This window comes from Corvus hawaiiensis, chromosome 3 (assembly GCF_020740725.1).
Source record: "Corvus hawaiiensis isolate bCorHaw1 chromosome 3, bCorHaw1.pri.cur, whole genome shotgun sequence".
Classification (NCBI taxonomy): Eukaryota; Metazoa; Chordata; class Aves; order Passeriformes; family Corvidae; genus Corvus; species Corvus hawaiiensis.
Window position 1 is genome coordinate 25,324,009 of NC_063215.1, and position 17,413 is coordinate 25,341,421.

General features: G+C 39.5%; 1 protein-coding gene across 5 annotated transcripts in view; it reads left to right on the plus strand.

The window, feature by feature from the left end:
* LOC125323714 (muscular LMNA interacting protein) overlaps nt 1-17,413 on the plus strand; it is a 103,660-nt gene that overhangs the window by 73,876 nt on the left and 12,371 nt on the right. For 4 of the 5 annotated variants that reach the window (XM_048298900.1, XM_048298901.1, XM_048298903.1 and 1 more), the window contains one exon: nt 3,015-3,140. The exons of the other annotated variant lie outside the window; for it this stretch is intronic. In XM_048298900.1, the coding sequence (XP_048154857.1) occupies nt 3,015-3,140 (126 nt within the window). The remainder of the gene's footprint in view (nt 1-3,014; nt 3,141-17,413) is intronic. 5 annotated transcript variants of the gene reach the window in all.

The window sequence follows — 17,413 nt, forward strand, 5'->3', positions numbered from 1 at the left end:
ATTCATTAAATGAGCACTGCATCTTTCAGAAAGTTGATCTTTGTAATGAAAACATTTTTTATGCAGCTTGACAGTTACTACTCTTTAAAAACAATTAGTATCCCTTCACAGCTGATTTTTTGCTTTCAGTTGAATATTTTTCTTATTTGATGAGACAAATGAAAGGGCCCCAATCTGTGGAGAGGAGGGAGAGGATAAAACACGAGTTTAAGGGAAGATATTTTACTCCCTGGGCCTTGCTCTTCCCAGGTGTGTTGTGCTCCTGCCTGCCTCTGCTGCCTTCACCTCAGACCCCGGGCTCTGCTCTGTCCTTTCCCAGGGCAGAAGCAGAGCACAAAACACCCTCTGCACCCTCCCCTCCAATGGAGACCTCTCTTGCCTTGTCCTTGCTGGATGCCTGCAGATCTTTTTTTAAGGTGATCCATGACTCAGTTTACACGCTACGTCCAGCCATCTTAGCTGCATCATTTTAAGCTTACTTTCATAATAAGCTTTTTTATTTTCCAGACTGACTCCTGGAGTGTATTGCTCTTATAAATAGACAACATGATGTTATTAAGTATACATATTTATTTTATAAATAATCTAATAGTGAATCAAGTCTCTTCTCTGCATTTTTATACCCAGCTGGATACTGTGATGGGGAGCTGTGACAAAACCTATTCCTCAGTCCCAGCTGGGCAAGCTTCCCCTCTGTGCTGCAACCACAGAAGGAGCTCAGCACCAGTCCTGTTGTTACCTATATAAGTTGCGACAGAGACCATTCATTTTCTGTGGCTTAGTCGTAACAGAGAAGAATACAACTGACTCATTTAAAAGTTTAAATTCAATCACAGACCTTTGAACACTTGGCTACTAAAATTCCAGTGAGAAAGTGTACTTTTTCTTCCTTTTTTTTTTGGCTCACTGAACAAGTCTATTTTAAAATTATCCCTTAGCCTCCATTTAGAGTTTATGCCACAATCCATCTTGTCAGATTTTACTGTAAGAATTCAAAAAAATCACAGATATACTAAATTGAGAAGTTAATAGTCAAATTTTTTGTTTGCTTGCTAACGAAGGAATTTTTTCTTGGTCAAACAATCCAATTTGTCTGAAATGATGGGTATCACGTATCCATGCTGATCAGATTCTCTCAAATTGTACTTTTCCAACTGAACACTTGAAGATACTGTCACTCTGTCACTGAGGTGAATGGCTCTGGTGCTGGCATGATCGGCAGTGGAATGCTCCAGTGGCGTGCACAGAGGGGCTTCCCAAGCTGGGGGAACCTCAGAGGGAGCTGGAGTGAAAAACTGGCTGGATGGCCAGGCTCAGAGAGTGGTGAAAGGAGTTAAATCTGGCTGGTGGCCAGTCACAAGGGGTGTTCCCCAAGGTTCAGTATTGAAGCCTGTTCTGCTTAGTATCTTTATTGATGATCTGTATGAGTGGATTTAATACACCCTCAGCCAGTTTGCAAGTTGAGTGTTGATCTTCTGGGTAGGAAGGCTCTGCAGAGGGATCTGCACAGGCTGGACCAATGGGCTGAGGCCAACTGTATGAGGTTCAACAAAGTCAAGTGCTGGGTCCTGCACTTGGGTCACAACAACCCCAGGCAGTGCTACAGGCTGAGGGCAGAGTGGCTGGAAAGCTGCCTGGTGGGAAAAGCCCTGGGAGTGCTGGCTCATGTTCAACAGCAGCTGAACATGAGCCAGCATGTGCCCAGGTAGCCAGGAAGGCCCATGGCATCGTGGCCTGTATCAGGGGGCCAGCAGGCCCAGGGCAGCGATTGTCCTGTGCTCGGCACTGGTGACGCCAGTGGAAATCCTGTGTCACCTCAAATCCTATTTCCATTTGTGGGCCACTCACTACATGAAAGACATTGAGGGACTGGAGTGAGTCCAAAGAAAGTCAATGGAGCTGGGGAAGGGTCTGGAGCAAGTCCTGTGAGGAGGGGCTAAGGGAGCTGGGGTTGTTTAGCCAGGAGATAAGGAAGGTCAGGGGAGACCTTATCACTCTCTACAACTGCCTGAAAGGAGCCTGTAGTGAGGTAGTGATAGGACAAGATGAAATGGCCTCAAGTTTGTCAGGGAAGGTTTATACTGAACATTAAGAAAAATTTCTTCAGGCTGCCCAGGGAAGTTGTTGAGTCATGGGGATATTTAAAAGATGTGTAGATGTGGCTCTTAGTGATATAATTTACTGGTGGGACTCGATTATCTTAGAGGCCTCTTCCAATCTAAACAATTCTATTCTACATTTGTATCATTTACAGTACCTGAAATCAATAGTATGTCTCCACTTTTGATACTCTGTCTTAAAATTTCCACTCATGGGACATAATATACTGCAGATATTTAAAAGATACCTTTAAAGTGTGGTGCAGATGGAGTGCTCAGGTACATGGTTTAGTTGTGAACTTGGCAGTATTAGTTTTATGGTTGGACTCAATGATTGTAAGGGTCTTTTCCAACCTGTTTGATTCAGTGACTCCATGACTCTATAAAATCCAGCATACAATCACTGGTATTATTCCCCAGAAAGGTTTTTCCTAACATGCTTCTGCCTGAGTATAAGTTAACAGCATCACGGGTTGTCCTTCCTTGTTTCACTGTTACTCTTTTGAGGAGCCCAGTGTGAAAGCAGATGCGTGGCTGTGCATCAAGTGTGACTTGAACTTATCAAGCTGCAGCTGAACAGCCAGAAAAAAACCAGCCAGCAAAAGCCACAAACTGTGGTCTGACAGCTCAGTACCTATTTTTTGTCAGTAATAAACACATGCCAATGAAGAAGTTCTGTGTCTAAAAGCAGATCTTGTCACTTTTGTCTACAATCTGTATTAGAAGTATCCCAGGCAGCATAATAATTTTGGTGAATAATTTTGGGGGTGAAATATGTAATTAATAAAATTTTTAAAAATATAGTCAGTACCTCCCCACTGGCATTGACTTGTCTAACAAATAGTCTGTAAATTGTAAAGTATTTTATGTTATTCTTCTTCCATCTCTTTTCTCTTGGATGTGCTATGGGTCAAGACAAAACCTGGTGTCATTCGTCCTGCGCAGGCAAAAGGAAAGAGTGCACAGCAAAAGGAGGAGCCCTATCAACCCAATCCTTTTAAAAAGTACCTTGAAGAAATCAGTGATCAAAATATTGAGCAGGTGAGTAGCTCTCACTCTGAAGGATTTTGTAGCCTCCGCTAGTTTCCTTAAAGGTGAAGGAATAAACATAGATCCTTATTTTGTCCTGGTCCCTTCATTTTTTTGCAAAGTTAGATGATTCCCCAAGGGGCACCCGGCTCCTAAAGGAAAGTCTTCAAGCTGAGATTGGCAGCTGGGCTTTCTACGGGGCCATTTTTTTCTGGTGATGTATGCTGCAACCTGTATGCTGAGGAGAGGACCTTTTTATGACGTCTTTAAGAAACATTGTAAAAGAGAGGGTTGAAATCCTGTGCTTCCCTGTCAAAGAGATGTCTAGATCAGATCCACTAGAAAGTGCTTCTTTCATCTGGGGCCCAGACCTGAATCCTCTCTGAAAAGAAATGACAGCAATGACTGGGCAAGGTTCACACCTTCCTCTCCAAGGGAGACTGCAGAGGAGCTCCAGGGTGTTTCTGTGTCACTTCCAGTGCATAGCTCCCCCAGGTCCATACCTCTCCCAGATCCATGTCCCTCCACAGATTGTGGGTACAGTTCTACCACATGTGATGGGCATTAATGGGCAGCCTGTGGGGCAGCAAAGGTGCTGTCTTCTCCCACAGCCTTCTGCATGAAGCCATAGGATCACTTTGCAAAAACACATCTTGAACTTTGCTGATATGTTTGAGGCATTATCTCAGAGCAAATCCAGAGAAATGGCTGTGACAGCCTTTTCTCATGCATTTGTGTTTGTGTGCAATATTGGGAAATAAACCTTAAATATGATACATAATCTGAATGTTCCCTGTAGGAGTTTGTTATTAACCTATCCAGTGTGTTCTGAATCTTGCATCTGGAGGGAAGTAAGATGAAGCCAATAGTCCTCTTGTTAGACACGATGTGAATAAAATACCTTACTAATTGAATTTCTCTTACTCCTATGCCTCTCTAGTCACATTACAGATTTTAGCAATGGCAGCCCTCTCTTCTTCCTTTTAAAACAGAATTTAATTAAGATTTTAATTTTAGCTCTTTCCCTTCCTCTCCATAGCTCTGACTTGATATAGAAAAATCTAAGAATTTCTCAAGAGTACTGCAGCAGTGCAGAGGAAAATAATTGTGGTAGGAATGGGTTCCAGCAACATGTATGGGTACCATCAGAAGGTTTCTATAGAATGTAGAGTTGATATAAAATATAAGAAAAAATGAATAAAAATAGTGATTTACAATTTGACTTTGAACTTTTGAGGTTGACAGTGAATATTTGAGTTCGGTGCCTACAAGTGAGTTGATAGTGAGTTATTCATGCTTTAACTTACTGAAAACCTTCTGATGCCAAGTACTGTGCTGCCATTTGCCTGGGATGAAATAGCTGGAGAGTTATCTGGAGCTGTTCCCAGAGAGCTTCTGCCCTAGGCCATCTCGGCAGAGCCTTCCTGCAAAGGCAGGGGCAGCTCAGACCTTCCTTTCATCAGAGCTGGACACTGATTATGCTGGCTATAGTTTTACTGATGAAAGAATTCTGTAATCACCAACCTTCATCTTTTCAGGCAAAGACAAACCTGGGGTTATTGCCAGAGCTTGAAGCATTATGACATTTGAAGCTAACTGTGGAAACCAATCAACTTACACTTTATAAATTACTTGTGGCACATATTACTGATATACTGACAGCATAAGTCCATGTTGTTGTTACAACAGGAGGTGAAATTATTTTATATAAAAGCTACACATTAAAATGAACAAAAAAAATACTGCACTGTCTTTAATAGATGGAAAAGTTAATTTCCCAATTAATAGGTTTAGTTTTGCTTCCTTTATTTAAAAGGAATAAATATTATGTCATATGCCTTATAGGACTGATAAACTGGTATTTTTGTCCTAAGCTAAGTAATATTACAAGTTGCTGTAAAATACTTATTAATTTAGAAGATCTCTGTTAAGACATCTTTGTTCTGAAAAAAGTAGTAGTGACTTGTATTCAGATGGATTCACTTAACAGAAACTGATTTTGTTTGTGGGAGCAATGGCTGTATGATTCTAGTGGTGGTCCCATAGAACAATTAATAGTACAATATTATGTGGATCTAGGGAAAACTCTAAAGTGCTGAACAAGACAGCATATGCTCTTAATTTCAGCTCCTGCCTCCCAGAGTAGTTTCATTGTGCTGATATTATATCCCCTGTGGGTGGAGGAGACTTGGATGCCCAAGTGAGGATGTTCACAATCTTGCAGCATCTGTGAAACTTCCCTGAGGGGTTTTAGTGCCTGTAGGAGGGCTGCAGCACTGACTGTGGAACTGGGCTTGGTGCCAAGATAACAGCTTGAAAATTGCGCTGGCTATCTTTAACCATGGGGTTTTTTAGCCCGTAAAGACTAAAGACTCATTCTCCCCCTTCACCTGCTCTAAGTAAAAGCATTTTTGGCTGCACGGTGGCTGACTTCCAAAGAGGGGGAGTTGTTCCTACCAATATTCCACCCAAATCAGGTGAATTTACTGCTTTGACTGGATATAAGAGCTGAGAATTAAAACTAGGAGACTGGGAGCTAGGCATTCTGGCACATGGCTCCCAGTGCCAATCCACTTGTCCACAGATACGACCTTAGCACGACTATGGCTGTGGGCAAAAGTGCTCATACTGTTACCGATTTTCCCTGCTTTTCTTTTAAGATTTTCCCAGTCATACTGGGAGATTCAGCTCTTACATTTCTATTCTCTCTCTTTCTCTGGGTTTTCTTTTCCTTTCTTTCTAATTCCGTTGCTGACAACAACCTCTCTAGGTAATGTTGCTGCCTCTCCTTCATGTAGCCCATCTTGAAAGGACGGACCCTTTCAGACTGCATCTTCGAGGAGGGTAGAGAGTAGATGAGATTCCAGATGGCATCAGTTTTATTAATTTATCTCTTTCAATTTTTCTTAGACCTCTGCAGTAAATCTCTGCCCTGCCAAACCTCTCAGTGTGACACTGAGCGCTGGTGACTATTGTGGGTGACATTCAGTTTGAGACATAATGATGCAGCCAGCTGTAAGTGCTGACTTTCAGCTTCACATCCCTCTGTTGAACACACTGTGTTTTCTGTGCACCAGAGAGTAGCTTTTTTGCCTTCCATTTCGTTAAGAAATGTCCCTTTGTGGAAAAGGTCAATTTCCCTTAAAAATAAATGGTAATTTCCCCTTAAACAGGTAGATGATCTCATGCAAATAATCCAATGTAATTAACAGAGAAAAAAAATATCTAAATTAGTAAAGATCACCTGGAAAGGATGTAGTTCAGCTCACAAATATCTTTCTTCATCTGTGTTCTGGGTACAGTGTACATAGATTTACTCATGTACCAATAAAAAATCCCAATTTATTTTGGCTTTTTTTTTTTTTTTCATGTTATCATATGCTGCCATCTTTATTTTTTTTCCCCTGAGGGCATATACAATTGGTATTACTGTTATCTTGTGGATATTCACCCCTCAAACACTTTTTACAGACAGAGTGTAATATTTTTGAGGTTCCAATCCAACAGTATTAAGCTTCCCACATTTTTAGATGCCTTTAGATGCCTGTATTTTTCCCATCATGAGAAAGAATTTTTTTCCTCTTAGTACATTTCAGTAACATTCCAGGAATTTTGTAAGTATGTTCCACTTCATTCAAAAAAGAACCATGAAATACACTGGAAGTGGATATAACTCCTGAGCAGTGCTGACATGACAGCTTTATGAAGATTTTAATTTGAAATTGGGGGAACAAGATCTTTTTTGGAGGAAGATTAGACATTTTGTTACATAATTATGTGAAATGACTCATAATGAATGTTAGAGAATTTGTGTGCTTGAAAATACTTATTAGCAAAAATGTTCACAGACCCCTTTGTCCTTTAAAAAAGAAATTACTTTGGGCAAGGGAAGGAGAAAGATCAGGATGAACTAAAGAGATATTAGCTACACTTGGTGTGAACTTGTACAACCTGTTTGCCAAGGTTTATCATTAACAGAAGCAGGACTGGTGCCTTTGAAGAGGCACGGCAGGAGGCAAGGCTGGTGTGAAGTGGCTGCGCCTCTGCCAAGCTCTGATCCGTTGTTTGCTCATGCTCACTCTTTTGGTGGGCGATGCATTAGCTTCTGCTGGAACTAATCACAGCTCTTGTCACAAATTTTCTGGTTTTTGAGCTCAAAGGCACAGCACAGGGGAGTTTCTGGTCTAGACAGCCAGCCAACTGGGTGAGAATCCAGGATGTATTGTGGCAACAGCCTTGACAAAACCTAAGTGCAAGATGTCTGCCAAAACCTGCCTCCTTGACTCCTACCCCAAATCTTTTGAAAAAGGATTTTATCCTTTTAAAAAGAGCAAAAAGAGCACACATATTGGGTTTTCTTAACCAGAAACACTATTAACTACCGACAACTTAGAACAGCAAAAAATACTGTGTATGCACCTTCACTGGTTTAACTCTTAAGTGTCTCAAAAGTCTTGTTGAAAACGCTGGAATGCTCCTGCTCATACACAGATACAGCCTTCTTTTGTACCTCTCAGACACTGTTTTTACATTGGTTTTGTTCCCAGCCCACTGCCTCATTAAATCCCCCCAACATGACCATTTTATCCTAGCACAGGATCCTTCAGGGATTTCCTTTTCTGTCACTTGAACACCAGTTGAGCTGCAGGAGGGAGATGCACTGGACCCCAGTATAACTTGTTTAATGGGACATCTACTGCAGGTTTTTGTGTGTGCACTTTCATGCCAATGAAAATGTTTAGTGTAGATCAGTTGTATTGGCATGAAAATTGAGTACCTTTCCTGATTAACCATCTAGTCTTATGAAACATAAAAAGGTGCAAGACAAGCACTTTGCTTTTTGCCCAAACTACTTTTTTTTGCACCCATTAATCTGTTTTTGTTTACTTTTTCTTTCATAAAAGATTGCTCTCCTACACCGTCTGTATCCAACTAAACTGATCCCTCCAACTAAGTCCCCTTTGTGTCCTCCATCCATCTCCCTCACTGACTGTCCAAACCCTGGACCTTTCAGCTACTTGTCTTCCATCATGTGTGATGCTCATGAGAATCCTTATAGCCCTTACAGACACAACTCTTTGTACAATAAAGTGAGCATCAAGTGTGGTGTGATTCAAGAGCTTTGTAGGCTGTTATCCTTTTAATTCTAGGCAGAATTCAGCTGAGTCATTAGGATTCAGTGCTGGTAAGTGCTGTGGGAGATGTATCTCAGATGAGCCTGTGTGTCCAACTTCCCTGGAGATATTACAGCTTTTCCTTACCTTGACACAGCTCGTGTTGGGTCTTGCTTCCTCTAGACTAGCTAGGACAGGCCACTCTTCATTCAAACTATTTCCTCTTTAAAGCAGGAATAATCTATTTCGTCCCTCATGCTCAGATTAATTTTAACACTTACCCACACTAAAGTAGGGGGGTATTTATTTTTTTCTTGGTGATTGAGTGAAGGGAGGCTAACCTGAGAGAAATACAGACTTTTCCAGTGGCTCTGTCATCCTGATAAACAGTTGTCTCTTGCCAGTACAAAGCGAATGCTGTTATTGCTGAAATTTTTGTCTTCTTTGAGACAGCATTGGAGAAGTTAGACAAAAATCACTGTAGTCCCAGGTGTGTGGGTAACAGGGCTGTCTAATGAGCTTTGTAAAGTGAAAATTGTGTCCTATGCCTTAACTGAAGTCTTTTTGAAGAGCAGCTAGCACAAGGTATTTACATTTACAAGACAGCCCCTGCATCAGTTGTGGAAATTCATAAGCATCCATTCCATATCCTCTTTTTCTATCACAGAATCTGGCTGTAAGTGATCAAACCTTGTTGCCAGGAGAGATCATTGGACTCAGATGTACAGCATGCTTTTTTTGGGATGCAAGAGGTTAAAACATAGGCATTATGTGCTGTTTCTTTAGGCTATGTCATGGTTTCCTCTTCAGGGGAAGTACCAGGGTGAAATACGTGTCACTAGTTATGGGCACACTTGACAGGGAGTCGAGACTAGAAAGTCAAGACTTGACAGGGAGTCAAGTCATTTGGAAAAATGTATCATCTCTGCAGAGAATACATGTTGATCAGCTGTCAGACTCCAAAGAAATACCTGGAAATGCCTTTCTCTCCCTGTAATAGAAGCATAATTTATGTTAATAGGCAATGTTAATAGTGTTTGATACCGGCTCCTCCATCCTGTGGGATTTATAGAATTTACCATTTTACCTACTTATGAGGATGAACTAGAACTAAAACTAAAATCAACCTTCCATTCTGTCTTTGAGACATCCTGAGCAAAAGCACTTTTTCACATCCGAGAGACTGGTTTAAACAGAACAAAAATTCTGTTTAAATGTTTACTGAACTGGGCTGACATGTTTATTTAGGCAGAAAAGATTTTACAATCAAATATTTTTAACAAGTTTCCTTATTCATTGAAAGCATTCACATGAACAAACAAATAGTTCATAGGACCACTAAAGCAATTTTTTAAATACTGAAAATACATATTTTCTGTTGCTAATGAAAACAATGCTAAAAACTCAGAAATTTGAATAGAAAAGTGAATAAATCAGGAAAAAGGTGTCTGAAGATAATTAAGACAGTGTACTTTTTTGGTATATCATGTCAGCTGTTTTTTGGGAAACAGAATAATCAGATGGCAATACTGGGCTATTTTAATACAAACTGAGGTTTTTTTACCCCAAAAGCAAATATTCGTCAGTTAGAATTTTAAATGCTTCTGTTTTGGTCTATAATATTAACTTTCTTTGATAATCAAAGGAAGACTAATTTTGATTTTGTTTACATGATCAATATTTAACATTTGAATCAGTATATGCTGATAAAATTGCTTACAATATCTGCCTGTTATTTCCTGTACCACCCAACTAAAGTCTGAGATATTAATATTAATGTTTTTAAAAAGAAATTATTTAATTTATTGTCATAAATACTTGCAGTAGCAGAAAACATAGCACAGCAGATACAGTAAAAGGTGTTGAAATTTCAAAGAGTTAGACCAATTCTGTGAACAACATCCTGACAGCATGGGAATTTCTTTCTGTTCTCTACTAAACCTGGACTATTTTCTCTGTAAATTCCCTGGACCTTCCCCTCTCCACTTCTCACCCCTTAGGATAAGGAATAATATGCAGTGGCTCACTTGCTGGCTCTCCAGCCACCCAGTAAACACGTGGTCAGTGTCCACATGGTCAATCTATGAATGTTTCTAATTATATGTTGTGTTTGCTTCACCTTCCACTAGAGGGCAAAACCTGCTCCTATAAATTCTTACAACCATTCTTAGTATGTTACGAATACAGTATTGAAAAGGGGCAGGAGGTCACAGTGAATGAAGGTATTCTCCACCTGCACTTTTGTTAAAAAAATACCTTAAACAAGGGTTCCCTCAGAAAAGGGAAATGGAAACAACCAAAATGATCACCTGTGTCTTATATTAGGGAGACTGGATATGGTGAGGTCCTAAAAACCAGGATCACTTCATTTGTTGCCTCGAGATCTAAGATAATATCAGCTGTCTTGATCTGAAATGCTTAATGGAAGGGCACTGTGGTGTTGTTTAGGTGGGCTTGACTTGGTGCCAGATTGGTTTTTTTGAAGTACCTGAATCTCTATAGATGATAAAATTACACAGATGAAGCTGAAAGATAGACCTGGAAATTTTTGTGGATTAATGCTGTTCAAATTGATGAAATCCATAACCTGTGTCCCAAATAATTTCACTATGTGGTTTTAAGCTTTGATAGGAGGAGGCAGTGGGAACCAAGATGTTGTGTCTCTTTCCTCAGTCTGTGGACAGGCTGCTTCTGAAGTAAAAATGTTGCCCATTTAAGTGAGCTGATTCTGTGCCTACTTGCCTTGTTATCTCTCTTGTCCTCTCCTTCCCCACTCTATTGCCCAGCCACCAGGTGCTGCTGCTCTTATTTAAACTCCTTGGACTTGAATAATTACATGAATTAAAAGTTTTATTATTAAGAAAGCTCCTTTTCCTTTGGATTGCAACAAAACAACTCAAGAAAAAGGAGTTATATACAAGTATTGCAGTGATGGAGAGCCTGAGGAAACGTGTAGCTCTGTGGTTTACTCCAAAGCATTCTTCTGATGGGAATCCCTCCAGCCTTTAAGGGGGAACTGTGTAGGGTGGAAGAGCACAACCCTGCACCTGGGATACTGTGTCCAGTTCTGGTCTCCACAGTTCAAAAAAGATGCAGACAGGCTGGTGAGAGTCCAAAGAAGGGCCACAAATATGATCAAAGGGCTGAGAAGGAGAACCTATCCTATGAGGAAAGACTGAAGAAGTCTTTTCCTCCTGGAGAAGAGAATGCTCAGGAAGGACCTCCTCACAAGATCCCAGTATTAAAAAATAGTTATAGAGAAGACAGAGGCTTTCTCTTCTCGTGGAGCCACATGGAGAAGACAAGGGACAATAGGTTCAACTAGCAGTAGGAGAGGTTTCATCTTGTTATACAAAAGATTTTTTTATAGTGAGAGGGACCAGTCACTGGAACAAGCTCCCTAGGGATGTGGTAGAGTCCCCACCACATGTGTTCTAGGGGTTCTAGATGTGTTTGGACAGGGTGCTAGGTAACCTCACCCAGGCTCTCTTTCCCACAAAGGCTGGGCCCTTCCAATCTGTGCTGTTCTAAGATTCTGTGATTTACAGGAGGCACGGTCGATGTAAATATCTGTCAGGGCAGAGAGCACTAGATTTTAGAAAACCAGCTGTCATTTTGAAGGAGAAAGGAGTGACTTGCCCAAGCAAAGAGGCAAGAAATGAGTGGGTGTATCTCCCTCAGCTTCTAAGTCCCTAGTGAGTTTCAAACTGCCTTTTCTTTCTGTCAGCAAGGGCTGAATACACGATTTATGAACACTCCTGTGAAAATCTCCCTGTTTGTTAAATATTTAGCAGCATAGCCTTTGAAAATGGATTGGAGGGAACTGCCTTTTTGCAAGAGGTGTGAGAAAGTTACCATTTCTGCCAGGTCAGGCATTACTTACAACAGTAGCAGAGGACAAGTTCTCTTTAGTGTCCAGCTTTGTGCTCAAGCCAATTTAATTTTTTTCCCTGGGCCTAAATGGAATTTTCTTGAAATCACTAAATGTAGTCATGCTGAGAGTGTCAACTTTTCATAATCACTTGCAGGTCTCCAGGCTCAGAGGTAAGCAGAATATTTAAAGGGAATCTTTATTATTTTTTAAATGAAATCAGTGGTGTTTACTTCATCATCCAATCTCCTACTCATTGGAGTTTGTATTTGATTAATAGTAGCATAGTGGGAATTGACATTCTGTGAATACAGCAGCCTTTCAAGGTTGCCATGGAAAAGCACTTTTCTCCGAGACATCATCCCAGAAGCTTTTATTTTCTAGAAGACAGTTTCTTTTTCTCTTTTGAACTTTGATATTTAAATGTTGCACTTGTGTAGGTGTATTGTGGTTGATCAATCCACTATCTGTGATCCAGAAAAATTGCTTTGGTGTAGAAAAAGATATCAGAGGTAAACAACTCAGTTCATTAGTGCTGTGCTACAAATTGGACCTCCCTGTTGGGAAAATACTAATGCTTAATATTGCTGTGTCTTCTTTGTATATTATTTTATGGCATTTCTTCGGCTTAATGATTTATTTTAATGATAAAATGTTTAGATGACATTTCTATCATGTTTGACTTAGTTTGATAATGCCTTCAGAAAATATGTGTAGAGTTCCTGCTCAGCTCATCTGTAAAGAAAGGCGTTTCTCTTGAAGCACTTTTTAGAAAGATCATAATTTTCTAAAAATAATCAGTTGCTTTCTTCAAATCCATTGAATTAGCAATAGAGCTTGAAGGTATCTTAGGCTCAACAGGAGACCCAGGAACATGCACTTAACATGGAGGTGTCCTAAGTCTGGCACCACCTGTAATGAATTCTGCTACCCATTTCTCTGGAGACAGCTCTTCCAAAGAAAGAGAAAGGAATTGATTACTGTGTCACTGCTTTTGGCCTGGGTAGTTAGACAAGTTTGAGAGCCTTTCTGTCCTATTTCCAGTAGGAGGAGCTGTTGATGGTAGGACCCTGGCGTTTCTTTGGTGCACTTCTGTTCATTTAGAAAACATGCACAACGCATGGGATCAAGCTCCAGCAGGCACTTTTATGCTTAGAAACCAAAATGTTCTTCCCAGTGAACACACCCAGGAGTGTTCAAGTTTCCTCTTGGAACACAGTTACAGCCACCTGTGTTTCTTTCTGCCATTGCTTTTATACAGGCTGTCTCTGCTGGGACAGATTAAACCAGTCTTAAGCACCAAATAAGTGTCTACATAATAAAAATTTGAGTTCATCCTTATATCTGGCTTTCAGGGGTGATGGCATCTAGTCTTCTGCATAGTGGATTTCAGTCAGACATTTTTTATACAATAAACATTCCCAAATATAATAGAAATTCTGGCCCTGGCTAGCAACTTGCTTCTGAGAACAGAAGCAACCCAGAGGTAAAGGCTGTTATTAACAGCATTAGCAGAAATATGTAAATGAGTGAAGAATATCAAACAAGATTTGGCGTGTGTGAAACCTGTGTGAGAAACAAAACTTATACTTGTACACTTTTTACTGAATATAGTAAAAAAGCAAGGCCTGAAGAAAAAAAGAAAATCATAATTGATGGAAACTATCCCCAAACACCTAGATCTATATAGAAATTTGTATCTTAGGGCTCACGGAACACAGGTGTTTCTATGCAATTTCCCACTGCTTTTTTAGATTTTTAAAAACACTACTCAGGTATCAAGAAAAAGTAAACAGTTAACTGATAGACCTTTGGAAACTTTATAATTTAAAGGGCAAATTAGAGTTCACTGAACTTTTATTGCAAGTGTTTGTGTAATGTATACTCTGAAATATGGTCTTAATTCACTCCAGTTTTAATTATGTTAGATAAAAGCATAAAATAGAACTAGTTCTGGTGAAATTCCAAGAATGTACTCAGAGCTTGAATTCAAGAAGTCAGAATTTACTGATTGACAGAGGTGTTGTGAACTAGCTTTCTCTTTTTCTCAGTTAAATACTAGCTATAATTTTAGTAGTTATATTATGGGCAGAATATGATCTGAATGCAAATTTTTATATAATAGGTGGCAATTACAGATGTGCACTCTTGAAGATTCATTCAAAGTTTCTGGTTTGGATTTAAAGTAGCTAAGGTAAAAGATCGCTCTTGCATCAGAAGCTTGCTCAGGAAACTGGGCTTTTTCAGTTTTGCAGGTAATTTGGTAAGAAAATATGTGGGGGAAAGTCAGCTCTGAAAATTAAATCTAGTTCATTTCACAGTGTCACCTGGAAAGCAGTTAGAGTTCTTTGGGTGTTTTCATTCAATGAGAAATGAGCTCTTTCCTTGGGCCAGGAAGTATCATCAATTCTAAGCAATTACTCAATTTCCATGAGTCTATAAATAGTTTACAGTCAATATGTTGAAGGAAATTTCAAATACTTGTGTAGTTGGAAATTATGACATTTTCTGTCCAATACACATTAAATTTTGAGAACATTTAAATACTCCAGAAACCAATATGCATCCTTTGGGTTACATGAACTATCTCAAAGCAAATAGTTCTAATCCATGTGATTAGAAGAGATTTGTCTCTGCTGCCTTACCCTGTGAATGTGTAGGTTGTGGTTCTCATGCCTCAAGTCTTCACTATGGGTCTGAAATCCTTGCTGGCCACTAGCTCCCGTAATCCCCAATAGTGAAATTAGCCCTGCAAGGAACTGCAGCACTTCATTAGCCCACAGCAGAAAACAGAGGCTCTTAACATGATTGCCACAAAGTGGATAGTGAAATGCATTTTAATATTTTATGGAAGTGATCCAAAATGTGACATCCAAGACAGACAACACAATATTTTAGTTACAGATGGGTTTTCTTGCAATTGAATACTTCATTTTAATTTTCTAAATTACCAGCAAAAATTTGCAAGAGAAATCAAAATATTATGCAGAAAGCTTCTTTTTTTTTTTTTTTTTTTTTTTTTTTTTGCTGGTATTTTTCATTGAAAAATAATTTTGGCAGAAAATACTCAGTCAAATCCATCACAGACTGGTCCTGCATGTGAAGTTAAACTTGGTCTGGGAAAAAGCAGCCCAAGGAAAACTGCACTGCTCAGCTTGCATGCATCTCCCTCTCACTCCACTTACAGATAAGGAATCCTTGCTGCAAAGCCCTGTAACTCTTCCGGCCTCTAGCATTCTCTGGTATTGGGTTGTCCAGAGAAGCTGTGGTTGCCCCATCCCTGGAAGTGTCCAAGGCCAAGCTGGCTGGGGATTTGAGCAAACTGGTTTAGTAGAAGGTGCTTCTGCCCATGGCAAAGGGGTTGGAGCTAGGTGATTTTTAAGGTCCCTTCCAGCCGAAACCGTTCTATGGCTCTATGATTAATTCTATTTAGATTCAAATCTCTCAGACTCACCACAGTCTGGTGTCCTTCAGGCCTGTGTGTGGTAGGAACCTGTCAGGAAACCATGTTTGTGTGAGTTGTTTCTTTTTTGCAGGTATTTATCAGTACCTGGAAAGAGTTTTGAAATCTTCAAAATAAAAATGCACAGCTACAGTAGTGTATAAGAAGGATTTGCAAGTCTGTCACGATGTTTTACTGCATAAGTCTGAAGGCACATTGTAAATCTGTATTGTGATCACTATTTCTACTTTACTTTTTGTTTCCATAGAGGTACAAGATGCAAAAGAATTCAGTGCTTAACAACTGAAACTTTGAAATAGATTTTATACTGTATCATTTCAAAGAGACTAGAGGCATTATAATCATAAATTGCCTGTTTACATTATATTATTTTCTTTCCCCTTAGTTGAAAGTAGTCCTTGTTCTGCTGCTGTGGGTGTTTTACCATTTATTGGTACCGACTATTTAATGTTCATTATCACTCAGATAAAGTGGAGAGACATAAAACAGTTTTATAAAAATGTTTGTTTGTTTTGTGTGTTTAAATAAATGTTTTTAGTCTTTGAGAAATCAGTCATTTTTCCCTATTGTGAAAGCATGTGTCTATGTTTAATTAGGGTCTAGAGTACCTAATTTATTTTCAAAGGTGATTAAAGACTTGACAGAGTAGTGTAAATGTGAATGTTCTCTGGCAACTATAGTTGAAATACTCTTATTTCTTATGTATGTTATCTCTCACTGGTTCCAGTTTTAAACTGGTGCCTCAATTAGCAAAGGTTGCAGAGCCTCCAGAGAGCAACTTAGATTTATGAAAAATGTCTTACACTGAGAACAATTCAGAAAGCTTTATATTAGTTCAGAGGCAGCTGTGATTCATAGCACAGTAAAGATGAACTGACCTTTTAAAGGCAAATATGTCTTGCTGATTACAGAACTAAATGAGCAAAGGTCTAATGAAGATATTATATAACCACCTCTTTCCAAGACTTGTCTAAGTCTGTAAGAAGTTATTTTGGGCAGGTATATAATTTCTCTTTGAAGTTACATGCTGCTAATACTTACATATTGTAAAGATTCTCTGCTCTCCTCAGTATAATTTTGCAGCCACAAATGCAGATTTGTCTAGTTTGCTCTTCCATTGTTCTTAGAAAATATAAAGAAAAAATGTCACATTATGAGAAATCTGAGTAACGTCTGGAAAAGTCAGATATTATTGATTAATCTTGTAAGAGTAATGCAGAATTTTGTAACTTTGTCAAAGGAAACGAGTAGAAATTATAAAAGAAATATTCATCTCCCATCATCAACAGACACGATCTTTTCGCATTTGCATAGGAGGTAGGGCTTCTTGCCAGCCGCTTTGACCTGAAGATGAAAGAATGCCGCTGACAGAGTTTGATGAGGTCTCACTGAGACTACACACCGATAAAAAGTACAAAGATCCTAGTTGCATTCACACCCCAGATCTGGTGGACACAAGCACATTCCTATATGACTCTGAGGGGTGGTAGGCACACAGTGTCTAGTTATGAAAGGGCTAATCCAGCCTCATTCTGCCTACTTCATGTTCTGGTACTTTTAAGTTGTCTGTGTAGTGTGCATTCAAGAACACCAAAAATCACAGTTTTAAGGAAAACTCAGAAAGGAAAGAATAAGACTCTATAGCCTCTTGGTTAAACTCAGGACAGTATGGGACATTTTCTACAGCAAGACAGACACGTTTTGGTTTGCGCTGACACTTGATGGAAATAACACAGATAATTGGCCTCCAGTTCTTTAGGATGAAGTCACCCAGCCAAGGCATTTGTTTCCTTTGCAGCTGGCAGAGGCGGAATTGTATGATTCCAGGGAAGAACCC